Here is a 15,372-nt window from a genome sequence, read left to right on the forward strand (position 1 = left end):
TGTGCCATACTCTTCAAGCACTACTTGAACTAAAGGGTTGTCCTGTTGTTGTTAGACCATGGACTGTCCTCTTGGCCAACTTCCATGGGTGAAGAGATTTTCTGAGGTCTTTTTGTGACTAAAATAAGCCTATTTTATTCACAAAAAAAGCTACTACCTCCTCCATATTTGATTACACAAACTGGAAGCATAGGTCAGACTGGCATCAGTCTGCACTGCAAATGACTAGTGTATAACCAATTACTGTGGAGCTGTTTTCAACCTTTCAAACAGTGAAATATCAAAGCTAGATCTCTCCACAGCTTAAACTTGCATCTGCAGCTAACTGATAAGAATTGTCCATGTTTGTAAATTTGCAGGGCTCTGCCTAGAGAGGCATCTGTTAAACTAGCAGCACCAAGTAGTTTAGGTGGAGGATTTAAGAACTGACCTGTCTTTCACAAACACTAAATGTATACAGTGGTGCTTTCTGCCTGTGGAAAAGCAGGTCCATTTGTGATAGTACTATATTAAAACTCAAGCCTTTTGGTAAATGCATTTTAATTTCTGGAAAGAATATCAGGAAGACTTTAAAAGGGAGACAAGCCTGATAGGTATAGCCACATTATTTCAGGCTGTGAAACAGCCCCATAACTATGCTATGCAGTTAGTGCTGTCTTAGGTCAGGGCTTACATCAGTTCATGCCAGGGAAGGAAAAGTATAGACACCAACAGTAGCCTTCCTATCGGCCCATATAAAGTCTTCAGTGAACAATAGCAGTGTTTTATGTGCAAAGGGCCTTCCCCACATCATTGAAAGATGATCCAGAGATTTAAAACATTAAATTAGAAAGGAGTGAGTTTTTCCCTCACTCGTTAGAAGAGGGGCAGGAAAGAAAAGTGTAGGGTAGCAGAAGGGACATTCTGAATTGTTTCCAGCAGTTCCTCACTGTGGAAGATTCTGGGCAAATGGAAGGTGCATAAAGCTGGCAATCCCACACAAGTGTGCAGAAGCTGGGGGCTCTTAATTCCTTAACTCAAGAAGGTGACTGGAACAGGAATATAATTAATTGGTAAGCAACTCTCTATACTAAAGTTTCAACAACTGCCCTACTCACTAAGATCATGCTTGAGGAAGATGCGAGAGATCAGATATTTTCAATTTGTTATACCAAAGGTGCATACCTAGATCTTAACCATGGAGTGTAATTGCCTTTGGAAAGCCCCATTTAACCAGATTTCTCCACACATACCCCAGCCTTCTAGGAAAAGGAATGCTCATTAAGAACTGTGGTTCTGCCAGTGTGTGTAGGTTAGGATCCTGGTGGAAAAGGATCCATTGGGGAACTGAGGCAGTACTATTAGATGTACTACACTGCCATGCAGTCTCCAGGCTTTGGAGTACTATCTGCCACAACCTTGAGTCTTAGAGAGTAGGCATGTAGCAGGAATCTGAAGAGAGAATGTGCTTGCAGAACTTGTGGAGTTACCATTCCTCCAGTTGTGGGAGCCAAGCTAGCAGAACAAATCCCAGGAAGATGAGTTGAGGAGTGCTAATGAAAACAAGGATGGGAGGGGCATTCGTTCATTTCTAAGTAAATGCTACTCACCTGTAACTGTAGTTCTTCAAGATGAGCATCTATTTTCACAACCATGGGATTCAAACCGCCTGTGCCAAGAGCCAGCAGGATCTTCTGCAGTGCCAGTTGGGGCCACTTCCCCTCTCCTCAAAGCCAAGGGTATAAAAGGCAACACAGGAGGATGGACTGACCTAGAGGGCAATGTAAACAGATGGAGAGGCAGATATGGGAGGCAGGAATGATAAACTGCAGCACAGGGAGAGACAGGAGAGTGGATATTGAGGCACATTATCACACAGCTGGTTGAGTCAGTGAACCTAATAGTTACCATCTGAACACGCAGCACCTATGGAATTTACACTTTTTTTCCCCCGGAGATTGAGTTTTATTGTTTTACAAGGCCTGGTTCAGAGTCTGGTTTTGAAAGGTTCAGCAATGGTGGAAGGACACGTCCCCAAAATGAAGTCTTGCAGCAGCTATTTGTTCTTCATGCAAACACAACTGTTTTAGTCATCTAGCCCAGGTAGGCAAGTCCTGGAGGCATGCTACACTCAAACCACATGTTGGAGCAGCACAAAACTTTTACTCTACTTGACATATACAAGCACAAATACATTAATATAGTGGATAGAAAGAACGAAGCACAATTTAATTTTGTTCAAGGTTAAAAAGCTCCTAGTCAAGGTAAAAATAGGTTTTTCCACTCCACCATGGTATTTGCACATGTCAAGCAGTACTTCTGGGTAAAAATCCTTCCAGCATTAACTAAGTTTAGTATAAAGTTGATTAAGGGTGCATTCATTAATTCTCAGTGCATCAGAAATTACGATTAAACTGGAACATTAGTTATAAAGAAAATTGTACTCTTAAGTTGGTTAAAGACTTCTCTGCAGGAACACAAACACACAGACATTTTACTTTGCTAACTCAACTCTTCAGAGGTTTCATACAAAATGGGGCAAACCCTTTTTTTTTCCTGGAAATAAAACTATTTTTATTGTAGGTCATACCAACTTTACATCATACTTTTCTCTGAGCTGCATTTCCTCTGTTTTTAAAAACGGCAAAATTTCTTTCCTGGGGCAAAAACAACAAGGAAATTATAATTTTAACTGGTGACTTTTTTTGGGTGATTGGATAGGTTTTGCTATTACAAAAGTATTAAAATGTGAAGGACCAATTGATACCAAAGACACAATAACTGCACTATTGGCTGCTGGGTTGCGCTAAAACATTTGGACAGAACTTTGTAAGTTCTTTTTTCTAATTTTAGAAATTAAATGAGCAAAGTAAAACATAATATATCCCACAACAAGAAAATGTAGCATCTGCTTCTTTAATCAGGGATCTAGGAAACAGTCTCCTTACGCATTCATTGGACACTATGAAACTCAATTAGCTTGAGGCATGATAAGTTCATAATGTCCAACATGGCCTTCTTGCTTCAGCTGGTCTAATAAATCTTCCTTGCGTCTCTTTCTGCTTACCACCAAGAATCTATCATGGCCCTGACCATGCGATTTACTTTTTAGACCATATTTTTGGGCAATTTGATGTATCTGCTTCCGCTCATCATTGGTAAGTTCTGTAGAGAAAGTCAAGTCAACATGACTATCTGAGCGTGCGTAATTTCGAATGATCTGCTCAATATCTCTTTTAGCAATTTTGTTTACCCTTTCCACATCAAGCCCAAGTCCTTCCCTTTTAAACTGCTCCTTCACTGCAATAGGCTCTCGTATCCCTTCACCATCTTTCCCTAACCCACCACCTGTCCAGCCCATTTTTCTTAAAATCTGATTCCCTATATTGTCTTCCTTAATCTTCTGTTTGAAAGCCTCCTCTGCGGAGCGGCCCCGAATCTCATTTCTTGAGATGACATCTTCGATGGTGCCTTTCTTCAGGTTATTGACGACAGTCGGCTGTGTCTTTTTGAGGATTTTCACAGCTTCCTCTGCTGCCTCGTGCTTCACTGATTTCTTAACCCCAGTTGCTTCAGCAATGAACTCATCTTCAAGCATCACCTTGCACTTCCACCGCATGCCTGTCATCCTTTCAAAGACATACTCCACTGTCATCTTGTTGAACTGAGCAGTATCATTCAGTGTGCACACAGGATTATCAGAGTTTTCATAGATAACAAGATCTTTCAAGTCTTTCTTTTTGCCAGAGCCCCGGGATAAAAAGCCCACTTTCTGAACCTGGGTTGTTTTCACAGGTGCCACGGTGGGCTGCATCTTTTGAAGAATTTTTAAAGCCTCATCTGCAGCTGCATGTTTGCTAGTTTTCTTACTGCCATATCCCTCAGCTAAGCAGTGGTCCTGTATATACACTCTACAGCGCCATGAGCGGTTTGACATTAAGTCATACTTATATTCAATTGACATTTTGTTAAATGAAGCAGAGTTATTAAGTATCCCTATAGCATCACTAGCATTTTCCGTGAGGACAAAATCAGTCCAGGATTTGGTTGAACTACTAGAACCTTGCAAGGGATCAGAACCAGACTGCCCAGGTGAAAAATCTTTGTTTGCAGCAAGAAAGTCATCAAGCTGTTTGAGAGCAGGAGGCAACTCCTGTGGGCATGTGCCAGACTCGCACACTATTAAGTCCTCTCGATACGTATGTTTGAACTTCCGTTGAGTAACTTTAACTTCAACAGGCTTTTGCAATAGTTTGACTGCTAATTCTGTGGCTCGATCCCTGGATCCGTTTTTGCTGCCAGCATAACCAGTGGTCAAGTAGACATTTTGGCACCTCACTTCACAAGCAAAGCCATCTGTTGGAAGCTTCTTATTTTTTGGGAGGTCAGCAGGGGCAATTTCTTTTAGAGGAGCATAAATATATTCAGGATTTGTCTTACATGCCTGAATTGAACGAGTCAACAGGTACGTATAATTAATTTTATCAGTCCCAGTGTTAGCGTCTGGGTTAGAGAGATTCTTCTGGATTGCTGCTGAGAGTCTGTCAATAAAATACTGCTTTGTTGTTATAACTGACTGGGGGAAAGTATCCGATGAAGACTGGAGAACTGAAGAGGTGGCGAAAAGTTGTTGTGGGATATCACTCTGGATAGCGTCTATACTGTTTGAAACGACACTGGTGGCTGTAGTCCAGCTACTTGCATAACCAAAACCGAATGAGTTGGAGAACTGGGGATCTGCTTCCTGCGTATTGAAACTGTTAAAAACAAAATCCACAGAGTTTTTGACTGGCTGAGCAGTGCTGTTCATGTTTGCATCCTTGTTTGACTCCTGTGTTTGGTTGTCTGTAGGATCTTCTTTTCTTTCATCTTTCTCACTACTGGCTACAAAGTGTACAGGCTCAAAACGAGGTCTCACGCGGAACCTGGGGAGGACTTTTTTGGGAGGCTCTGGATCTACGGAATGAGTGAAATTTACAACATTAAAAAAAGTTTACAACACAGGAATATGTACAGTATGATCATCTGCAGGAGCTAGTAAGCTACTGAGTACAGGAATTCCCACTCCCCACAATCACAGACACCAAGGTTTTCCTGCATAAAGATGCATGCCATAGGTAAATGGAATTTTCATTCCTGGGCAAAGTATTGAAGAAATATTTCCACTTCACTTACTGCTATGTGCAATACTGGTTTTGATACACTCAGGTTCATAGGTTTCAAGACAATCAGATCATTTAGCCTGGTCTTCTATATAAACACAGTCTAAATTCCAGTTACTCCTCTAGCAAGCCCAGTAACTTACAGATGAATCAGAGGTGTAGCCCTATTAGTCTAACTTCACAAATAAATGGCAGCCCTGTGGCATTTTAGAGACAAACGCATTTATTAGGTCATGAGCTTTCATGGGTAAAAATGACTTCATCATATGGGCTTTAATGTAATCCCACCTGAGGAAGTGGGTTTCACCCACAGAAGCTCATAACCTAATACATTTGTTAGTCTCTAGTGTGCCACAGGATGGTTTGTTACATAAGGACGGTCATTCTTGGCCAGACCAAAGCCAGTCTGGACCAGCATCCTATCTTCCGACAGTGGCCAACTCCAAAGCTTCAAAAGGAATTAATGGAATGGGTAATCTACTCATCAGGATATCCACTCCGTTACCAGTTTTGTGTGAACAGAGGCTAGGGACATCATCCCTGCTTGTTCTAGCCACTAGCCACTGAAGGACCCATCCCCGGTGAAATTATCTAGTTCTTTTTTGAACCATGTTATAATCTTGGTCTTCACAACAGCCTCTGGCAGAAAGTTCCACAGTGTACTGTGCATTCCTATTACACCCACTTCCTATTATTTTATTTGATAACCCCAGTTCCTTTGCTATTAGAGTAAATGACACTTCATTATTTACTTTCTCCACAAGAGTCATGGTTTTATAGGGGTCTCTCTCTTTTTCAAGCTGAAAAATGTTTTGTTAATTGCTCCTCATACGGAAGTTGCCCCATATACCTAATAATTTTTGTTGCCCTTTTCTGATCCTTTTCCAGTTGCAAGATATCTTGCTTATGATGGGAAGACCACATCCACACATACTATTCAAGAGGTGGGCATACCATGGATTTAAAAAGAGGCAAAATTATATTTTCTGTCTTTTTCTGTACCCCTTTCTTAATGATTCTGAACATGGTTAGCTTTTTTACTGCTGCTGCAGGTTGATGGGATGTTTTCAGAGGCTTATCCACAATGCCTTCAAAATCTTTCTTGAGTGGTAATGTAGTTGCGATTGTTTTCCAATGTGCATTAGTTTGCATTTACCTACATGGAATTTCATCTGCCATTTTGTTACTTAGTCACCCTTGTGAGACTATTTGGGGAGGCAATGTTTTCTCCTGGACAGAGCACAGGACTGGGACACAGAAGACCTGGGTTCCATTCCCAGCTCTGCCAGTAACCACAGCAAGTCACTTTACCTCTCTGTGCTTCACTTTTTCCCCCATGTACAATGTGGGGAAAATGGTACTGATCATCCCCCACTTCATCCTCACTTTAAGATCTTGTGCCTCATTTCTAATTTGAATTTGTCTGGATTAGAAACAAAACATTTGCATAAATACTGTAAAGACGATGGGTGTTGCCAGTAATTTATGCACCTGGAGAGCCACTCAAGAGAAATTCAAATATCACCTAGCTGGTTAGCAGAGCACCCACTGCTAGGTTGTGTGTGTCTATTGATGGTGCACATTTGCACATGCCTTGATGCACATAATTTTATTCTGTACAAGGATGGATAAAATCTGCACATGGATAGAAAAGATTCGAAGGAACATTAAAGATTATCACCATATAACTAACCTGAATGCTACGTAATACATAAATGCAGTAAGTACTTGGACACCCATGGAGCAGAACGTCGTTCTAACGTTAATTCCCACGTCCCAAATGCAAAACACGTGATTTCACTGGTGAAGCAATGGGCCATCTCAAGCACTTGGGAAGAACAGTCTGATCCAGTGCTACAGTGTTCATGCTAGTATGGGTTAGGCTGCCAAGTGCATTTAGACACCTTTGTCGCAGCTTATTCATCGTAACCCAGTTCATCTTGGATGAAAAAATTCCCTGACATCTGGATCAGATGTTAAGATTTTAAACTTTTGCAAGCTCCCCAAATACCACAACTCTGATTACTTCTACCACAAGCCAGCCACCCCTGCAGAGAGGGAGAAATCCAGCCTGCTTGTGGTAGTGTAACTGTGCACTAAGTAGTCTGTTGTTTTTCCCCGGGAGCATCGACTATTAGCTTGAGCCAGCGGCAGACTCTGGTCTGTTCTGCTGTTGCAGTTTCCACATTCCTAAAATCGTATCTGAAGTAGTAATGGAGGACGTCCCCTTTGATAGGCAGACAATATACTCACTGTCATAAGCAGAGCAAGGTGGAGAACAAGGTCTTTTGGGTGGTTTCGCTCGAGGCACCAACTCGAATGATGGCATCTCCCCAATATCAATACCTTCAGCCATCTCGAGGACTTTCTCCATAACTTGTGAGCCATACCTGTGTTTAATTCAAGGACAGATAGCATTAGAACCTGCTACGTTAAATCTTCATGCTGCCAGGTTTTTCCAGGTGTTCCCCACTTCTAGTACCAAACCCCTGGTGTCTACAATCAATATTTCAGTATTTGCAAGTAGGCAGACAGCAAAACCTTAACACCTCACACAAAGAAGAGCATGCCTGTGTGAAATGTGTTGTATAATCCAGTGTGGCTGGTGGATACTGCCTAATAACAGACTAGGGAGATCCCTGTGACATTACAAGCCAAACCACGGTTCAATCGGACCTGGATCCAGCATCCAGTAAAGTCAATGCGTGTCTTTCCAATGACTTTATTGGCATTGGACCAGGCTCTAATAAATGGTCCTGAAAGTTGCTGAATCTGTAATCAATTCCATGCAGGCAGATTTACGTGACTGTGTGAAACTCCAAAAGAAGTCGGGAGACTGTATGGCTTTCCTTGCAGAATTAAGGCCTTGCAGAAGAAATCTATAATAGCACAACAAGTCACCAGTTTTCATACATATTCTGAACAAACTCATGTATCTTAGCATCAAATAGTCTGTCAATCATTCATCGCAAGTCATCAAATGAATGGAGTTTGGAATTAAACTGCAGCCCCTTTAAGGTATTTGCTATTGGAACATAATACAGCAACAAGGAAAATTTCAGCAGTAGTAGGAAAGAAACAGGAAAAGTTATTGGGTTTTAATTAGTGGAGTAAGAACAGAATTGAAACTGACTCACTGCCACTAGCTGAGACAAAAAAACTTAAGTGACAATCTGTGACATGTCACCAGACATTTGGCATTGGCTGTCAGACAGTAGGCAAAAAAACCTTTAGTTTTTACCATAGGAACTAATCTGCTTGTTACTATTTATTTTAAATTAACATTGACATCACTGCAACATTCTAACCCTCCCCCCCCCCCCCCCCGCCAAAGTGATGGTGTGACAGTGTTATTTCATAAGGAGTCCTGCTTTACTTGCAGTCTGGCTCCTGCTGCAAAAGAATGTTGCATAAGAACAGCCAAGGTCACCTGCAGTTCCAGTCAAGCAGAATTCTAGCACCCTGAACTTACAAAACACCATGACCAAGATCTTCCATTGCTCCTGTAATTTACTAAATCTCTGCAGGATATTTGGACAGCAAAAGTGGAACTAAAAAATCTCTAGCGAATGGTGCCCTGAAAACACTGCATCAAGCCAGTGCTGTAGATTTTCCACTGCAGTACAGGAAGGTTGCACTGTTCTACCACAAGGCTGGTATGTAAATTAAGCAGAGCATCAGGTCAACACATTATTGTCTTCCAAGGCAGACCAAGACTAAGGCTACCATTAGATTCTAAGCACAGCAGCAAGGGATACTTTTTTAAAAAATGAATGGCCTTAGAACAGATTTTCAACACCAGTGCCACGTGTGTATGGAAAGTCCACTCATTGCTGACATATGAGACATATTCCTTGCAATGCATATGTCTTGGATATAAGTTTATGTTTAAATGTTCCATAATAAATACAACAAGGGACCCCTCTGAATGTAAGCTGAGGCTGTGTTTCCTTCGAGTTCCGCAGAGACATTCCACTACCAGTGTTCCCTGTAAGGTGAGCACTTGGGCAGCCACCCAGGAGAGATTCAGGTGCTACCCAGCTGATTATCAGAGCCCCCACAGCAACCCACAACTGGCAGTACGGGTTCCTATTGGTCACGCACATCTACACATGCCTTGGTGCACATAAAATTTATTCCACCCACGGACAGAAAAAAATTTGAGGGAACTGTCCAATATCTAGCCTGCTGGTCATTGCTCTTCCAAGCCGCTACTATTCAGAACCCTCTGAATAGAAACTGGAACCCTCAAGAAACAGGTCAATTTCATGCTGCTGCTTGTGAAAATTAGAAGCAGCCTCAGCAGCTCTGGCAGGTGCTACAGGTATTCATGAAAGAGAGGTAGCCGGGACAGAGAGAGAGTAGCGGATGCTACCCTTCCCCTTTTGCAACAGTCAACGAGTGGAAAAATGCAAGCCCTGTCTACTTGGAACCAAAGGAAGGGATACTGGAACTTAAACTTCATTCCCTTTCAGCTACAGGGTGATATGTAAGATGGTAGCCTACCTAGGAGGGTGGCAGTACAAGAATTCCTCCTGACTAATGAGTCAATATTCCCACTAGCAGGTGCCTGGGAAACACTAACCTTATATTAACTAACTTACAATTTAGTTCTTACACAGCAAACTTCCCCCCTCCTCTTGTATCCTGAGAGCAAAGACAATTTTCGATTAAGAATTAAAAAAATCTCCACTTCATAGCCGTGTCTACACGTGCACGCTACTTCGAAGTAGCGGCACTAACTTCGAAATAGCGCACGTCACGGCTACACGCGCCGGGCGCTATTTCGAAGTTAACTTCGACGTTAGGCGGCGAGACGTCGAAGTCACTAACCCCATGAGGGGATAGGAATAGCGCCCTACTTCGACGTTCAACGTCGAAGTAGGGACCGTGTAGTTGTTGCGCGTCCCGCAACTTCGAAATAGTGGGGTCCGCCATGGCGGCCATCAGCTGAGGGGTTGAGAGATGCTCTCTCTCCAGCCCCTGCGGTGCTCTATGGTCACCGTGGGCAGCAGCCCTTAGCCCAGGGCTTCTGGCTGCTGCTGCGGCAGCTGTGGATCCATGCTGCAGGCACAGGGTCTGCAACCAGTTGTCGGCTCTGTGTATCTTGTGTTGTTTAGTGCAACTGTGTCTGGGAGGGGCCCTTTACGGGAGCGGCTTGCTGTTGAGTCCGCCCTGTGACCCTGTCTGCAGCTGTGCCTGGCACCCTTATTTCGATGTGTGCTACTTTGGCGTGTAGACGTTCCCTCGCAGCGCCTATTTCGATGTGGTGCCGCGCAACGTCGAAGTTGAACATCGACGTTGCCAGCCCCGGAGGACGTGTAGACGTTACTCATCAAAATAGCCTATACTGACGTTGGCTTCACGTGTAGACGTAGCCCCTAAGATACGTGTGTGGTCCTCTGTCTAGTCCACCACTGCACGGTATGTTAATTTTGTACCTCACTGCAGTATCTTTGGGAAAATCTTCCTGGAAAAATCTCTTGACTGACCCTTCCTGCACTCTCTCATACCTGACCTATTCTCTTTTGTATCATCTGTGAGTTTGTAAGTTCTTCAGGGAAAGGAACCTTATTTTTCCCTGAGTCCTGTGCAGACAGGGGACATTTTAGTCTTATGTAACTGATTTAAATTTATCATTTCTGCTTTGTAAGATGGCAGTAGAAATGCCAAAAACAAGGAGTTCCCCATCCCATAAACCACAGGTGACTCCTCAGAAAATGGGTCTCCCTTGGCACCAGTCACATAACAGATAGTGCGCTGCAGGCACCACCCTGCATCTGCGCATGGCATCATCACAACAGGATGCCACAGAAGTGCCAGAGTCACCCTGCATGCAGCTCATGAAAATAAGATAATTGGCAATGTAGCTGCAGAAGCAACTTTGGGCCTTGATTTGTTAGCCTATCAGTTTTTAGAGAGATGGTGAACATGCAGCTGGAAAGTTTAGATCCAAACCAAGACTCTTAATTGAAATTCAGACAACTTATGAGGAGCATCTACTGAAGACAAGGTTTGTAACAAATCTTAACAGTCAAGTCTAAATTACCTTTAGTTTCAGAGCTTTGGTTGAGTATTATTCCCTGATGCACTGAAGTCAGTTGCTGCACTTAAGAGAGCTGCAAGTACTTATTTTTCTTCACATTTCTTACTCTCCCACTTTGTCACCCCCCCCCAAAGAAAAATTAACTTCTCAAATCTGAATTAATATGTACAGGGAAAACAAAAAAGCAGTTTCTGTATCACTTTAAAGACTAACAATATAATTTATTAGATGATGAACTTTCATGGGACAGACCCATTTCTTCAGATCTGGAAACTCCTGATGAGCGATATAATCTTTGTCTCAGTTATCTTTCATCAGGATTTTCCAGCTCCGAAGAAGTGGGTCTGTCCCATGAAAGCTCACCACCCAGTAAATTACAGTTAGTCTTTGAAGTACTACAGGATTGCTTTTTTGTTTTGTGGAGATACAGACTAACATGGCTGTCTCTCTGAGACTATGCACAGGGAAAGCAATCCTTTCATTCCGACTAGGAGGGATGCAGAAATTTTAAATAGTATCCTAGTTACTGTATTGTATCTGAGGATAGCAACTACATAACTTTTCCATTATTCAAGTTTGGTTTAAAATAGTCAGAAAATTCAGTTTTGGAGTGCTTTCTGACAGGTGCTTTATGTTTTAAATAAAAAGACAAAATTATTCCCACAACTATCTTTAACAAAACACACCTAAGATTAACAGAAACAAAATTTAACAATGTAATTTAGTTTTCATGATTTATACAGCTTATTTCTTGCATTTTTCTCATCTTGAGTAAGGGAGATTGGCCACTTACAATTTAATTTTTACGTCCTCCTATATCAAGGTTTCTCAATCACCCCTCCATGGAGCAGCACCACTCCCAGGGACTGACTTGATGCAGATTAGGAAGCAGCAAGCCAGTACTGGGAATCAAACAGGAAGAGAAATGTTGTTGTATGCTGTCTGAGTTCATAAGATTTTGGGAGGTGATGTGTTTAGTATTCAGTAAAAAACATCTAGGAAAGATGTATTCTGACTTTAGCATGTACATCTTACGTGTGCAATACGGGGCTAGGGCCTGGATAGAGGGATGCACCAAAAAGGATAAATAAAAGAGTGCACCTGCAAATTATTGATGAAGAGAACTATTCAGACTTCATAATCTGCTGGTATTTCCTCCCTAGTATGATTTATTTACAATTCTCTTCCTTACTTTTGAGGCCCTTTATTATGCAGGCCCCACCTACTTCTCTGACCTGATTTCCTTTTGCAGTCTCTCACCTCTTTACCGCCCTGAGTATGGCTGTGCTGCCCCTTCAGGCTTTGGGTGCCCTCCCAAAAGCTGCTCGTGAGGGCTCCACACTCATTCAAGTCACTCCAAAAAGTGCAGTCCTGCAGTTACCACTGACAGAAAATGAACATGTTTACACAATCATATAACCCAGCAAGGACTCACCAAGTCTGCCTAAAGAGAGTAACTGCATAACTACTTTCTATAAACCATGCCCTCTACCTCATCCCAAAGTTATATTCCCCCTTATCTAGCCAGTCCACTATTTCACCTCTTATCCTGCTATGACAGGGGCAGAAAACTTATTGGCCCTGGGAGCCACATACAACAATCTTCAGAAGTTTGAGAGCCATGTACATCTTACTGGGATCTAGTACTACAGCCCTGTAAGAATCACCTTATAGGGCATGGGGCTTCAGCCCCACTCCTGCTGAAACCCTGAGCCCCAGCAGGTGCACCCCTGCAGGGCTGAAGACCCAAGCCCAGTGTTCCCTGTAGTGTAAGCTGAGCACTAGGATGGCCACCGAGAAAAGATTCAAGTGCTGCCTAGCTGATTAGCGGAATGCCCACAACACACACAGCCGGAAGCATGTGCGTCCATTTGTGGTGCACATCTGCACATGCCTTGGTGCACATGACAAAATTTATTCTACCCATCAATTAAAAAAGAGGGGGAACCATGCCCAAGAACCCCGTTCCTCATTGGATAGAGGCCCTAAGACCCCTCTCCCTCCCGACAGAGATGCCACCCTGCTGCAAGCAGACGTGCTGAGCGTCCCCTGCAAACTCGTAGGTGGAGAATGGGGGTTGGGGGGAACGAACAGCACCAGGTGCTCTGCAAGTTGCCTTTCCACAGTAAAAGAGTTGCCTGTGGCTCACAGGGTTATGCAGGTGAGGATCTGGAGCCATGCTGCACCAAGGCTTTAAATAATGAGACCTCTTTCTGTCTGAGTGCCTCAGCCATTTTTTCCCCCCAAATTCTTTATTATCCTGCACCCTCAGGTATATAGAGCATCTACCAGTGTCCATCACTAATTTCATTCTTGTGCTAGATCTAGTCAGGCATCTGCCTGTCACACTGATGGATTTCACCTCTTTCTGTACTCTTCCGTGTAACGTTTCTCTCTCTTTGTCCAGACACTGTCCCTATGACCACTTGCCACAGAAGTCGTGTTGGTGGTATCCTTAAAATCATATCCCAAACATGCCCACCATCATGTCCTTATGCATACAGAAGCCATCACTTGGTCCGCTCGACTTGGAATGGCTCATATTGCAAGAAACTATTTTTCCCAAACCACTCTGAAGATCGTCCAGTGGGACGTTGGACCAAAATAATAATGTAGCTCTTCCCCCACCCCTAGCTTGTTCCCACGGCTGGCCAGAGGGGCAGGTGCGTGAAACACCATCTTCTCAGGTGGGGGGCTTAAAGGGCAGTTTGGGGAATAGGCTCAAGCGAGGGGTTCCTAAGCAACATGGGGGAGGCAGCCTAGAAACAGACCCGAGAGGAGGGGGTCCGGAAGGGAGCAGGAAGGCTGGGGTAGGACCCCAGGGGAAGTGGGGTCTGAGATACGGGTGAGAACGGGCTGGAGGGGGACGCAGGGAAGAACCTATCGACGCGGCGCTTCTACCTGTCACTGCGACAAGGTTACCGGGAAGGGAAAACCAGCCCCGGTGGCCACTCCATCTCCGAGGCGGGCGTCCCTCCCCCGGGAAGCCAGATCCCCAGCGCGGCCCTCTCCCGCCAGGCCCGGCCCGGCCCGGCCCCTCACCGGCAGCCCATGAAGACGTGGTTGGTCCAGAGCACAGAGAGCGACAGCAGCTGGTCGATGGCGGCGCCCGGGTAACTGGCCAGGTGGCGGAGAATGAAGCGGCGGCGCAGCCCCCAGTGCCGGTCGCTTTCCTGGTACTGGCGCCACTGCTCCAACACGGGCTCGGCCACCTCCGGGGCCGGCGGCGGCGGTGGCGGCGGCGGCTGCTCCGCGGGGGGAGGAGGAGGCGGCGGCGGCGGCGGCGGGGTCAGGAAATCCCCACCCAGCAGCATCGAGCCGCCGGCCATCAGCCCGGCCCCGCGCCGCGCCCCGGCCTGGCCCGGCCTGTGGGGGAAGGACGGCGGGCCAGGCCCCACGTGCGGCCCGAGCCAGGCGCTAGAGAGGCCGCGCCGAGGTGGGGTGGGCTGGGGTGGGCCGCGCACAGCGCACGCGCACGCTCCGCTCCGCTCCGCGCCCCTCACGTGCGGCCGCGACCCCCCGCCCGCGCCTCGTCACACTGTAACCCTTTTTTGTTACACGCTCGTCACGTGGGCGCGACGTCAGCCGCCCGCGAGGTGCCGGGCGCCGAGCGCAGCGCCCTCTGGCGGCGGCGCCCAGCCGGGACCTAGACTGGGCTGAGTGCGGCCCGGCTGCCGCTGGCCGAGGAGGGGGCGTCCCCGGCACAGTGCGGCTGCAGGGCGAGCTCAGGTCGGCAGCCGCGTCACGTCCCCCGCCCCCTGCGGCCTTTCACCGCGCGAGCCCAGCGCCCCCCTCGGCCAGGGCGCCGGAGCCCCTGAACCCATCCAGGCCCCGCTCTCCCTCCTCTCCCCGCCCCCACCGCTGAGGCCAGCTCTGGCTCCCGCCCCCAAATCCACCCGGGTTTTCCAGCAGAGGAGCCGGCTCCTGCACCGCCCCCTGCAGGCAACATCGCTCCACCAACGCCTAAAGCTGGTGCGTCATCTTCCCCGGGGAGCGTGCGCCCCTTTCCCCTTCCTTCCCAGGGCCCCGGGTTCACTTCTCTCCTCTCATTACCCCCCCCCCCTTACGTGCTTGCTCCCACGGATGGGATTCAGTTTACAGAAGCAAGTGGAGCCCTGGAGCCAGCAGGAGTCCCGACCTGGCTCCTAGACGACCACAAGGTGAGAACCCTACAGCCCAGAACCT

The 15,372-nt window shown here is 45.8% G+C and overlaps 1 protein-coding gene across 1 annotated transcript; it reads right to left on the reverse strand.

Moving 5' to 3' along the window:
- Positions 1–37: 37 nt before the first annotated feature.
- NKRF (NFKB repressing factor) lies at positions 38–14,660 on the reverse strand. The gene is made up of 3 exons (XM_075008180.1): positions 14,230–14,660; positions 7,395–7,531; positions 38–4,935 (listed from the first exon to the last, which is right to left on the reverse strand). The coding sequence occupies exons 1-3, from the start codon at positions 14,514–14,516 to the stop codon at positions 2,951–2,953; spliced, it is 2,409 nt and encodes an 802-aa protein (XP_074864281.1). The 5' UTR covers positions 14,517–14,660; the 3' UTR covers positions 38–2,950.
- Positions 14,661–15,372: the final 712 nt, after the last annotated feature.

This window comes from Carettochelys insculpta, chromosome 13, assembly GCF_033958435.1.
Source record: "Carettochelys insculpta isolate YL-2023 chromosome 13, ASM3395843v1, whole genome shotgun sequence".
Classification (NCBI taxonomy): domain Eukaryota; kingdom Metazoa; phylum Chordata; order Testudines; family Carettochelyidae; genus Carettochelys; species Carettochelys insculpta.

Bases quoted from the DNA above. Each gene is read 5' to 3' on its own strand.
- NKRF (XM_075008180.1), bottom strand. From the start codon at position 14,516: ATGGCCGGCGGCTCGATGCTGCTGGGTGGGGATTTCCTGACCCCGCCG. The intron at 7,532-14,229 runs GTGAGGGGCCGG...AATTAAACACAG, and splicing joins CACGTCTTCATGGGCTGCCG to GTATGGCTCACAAGTTATGG. The intron at 4,936-7,394 runs GTGAGTATATTG...CTCATTCCGTAG, and splicing joins ACCTTGCTCTGCTTATGACA to ATCCAGAGCCTCCCAAAAAA.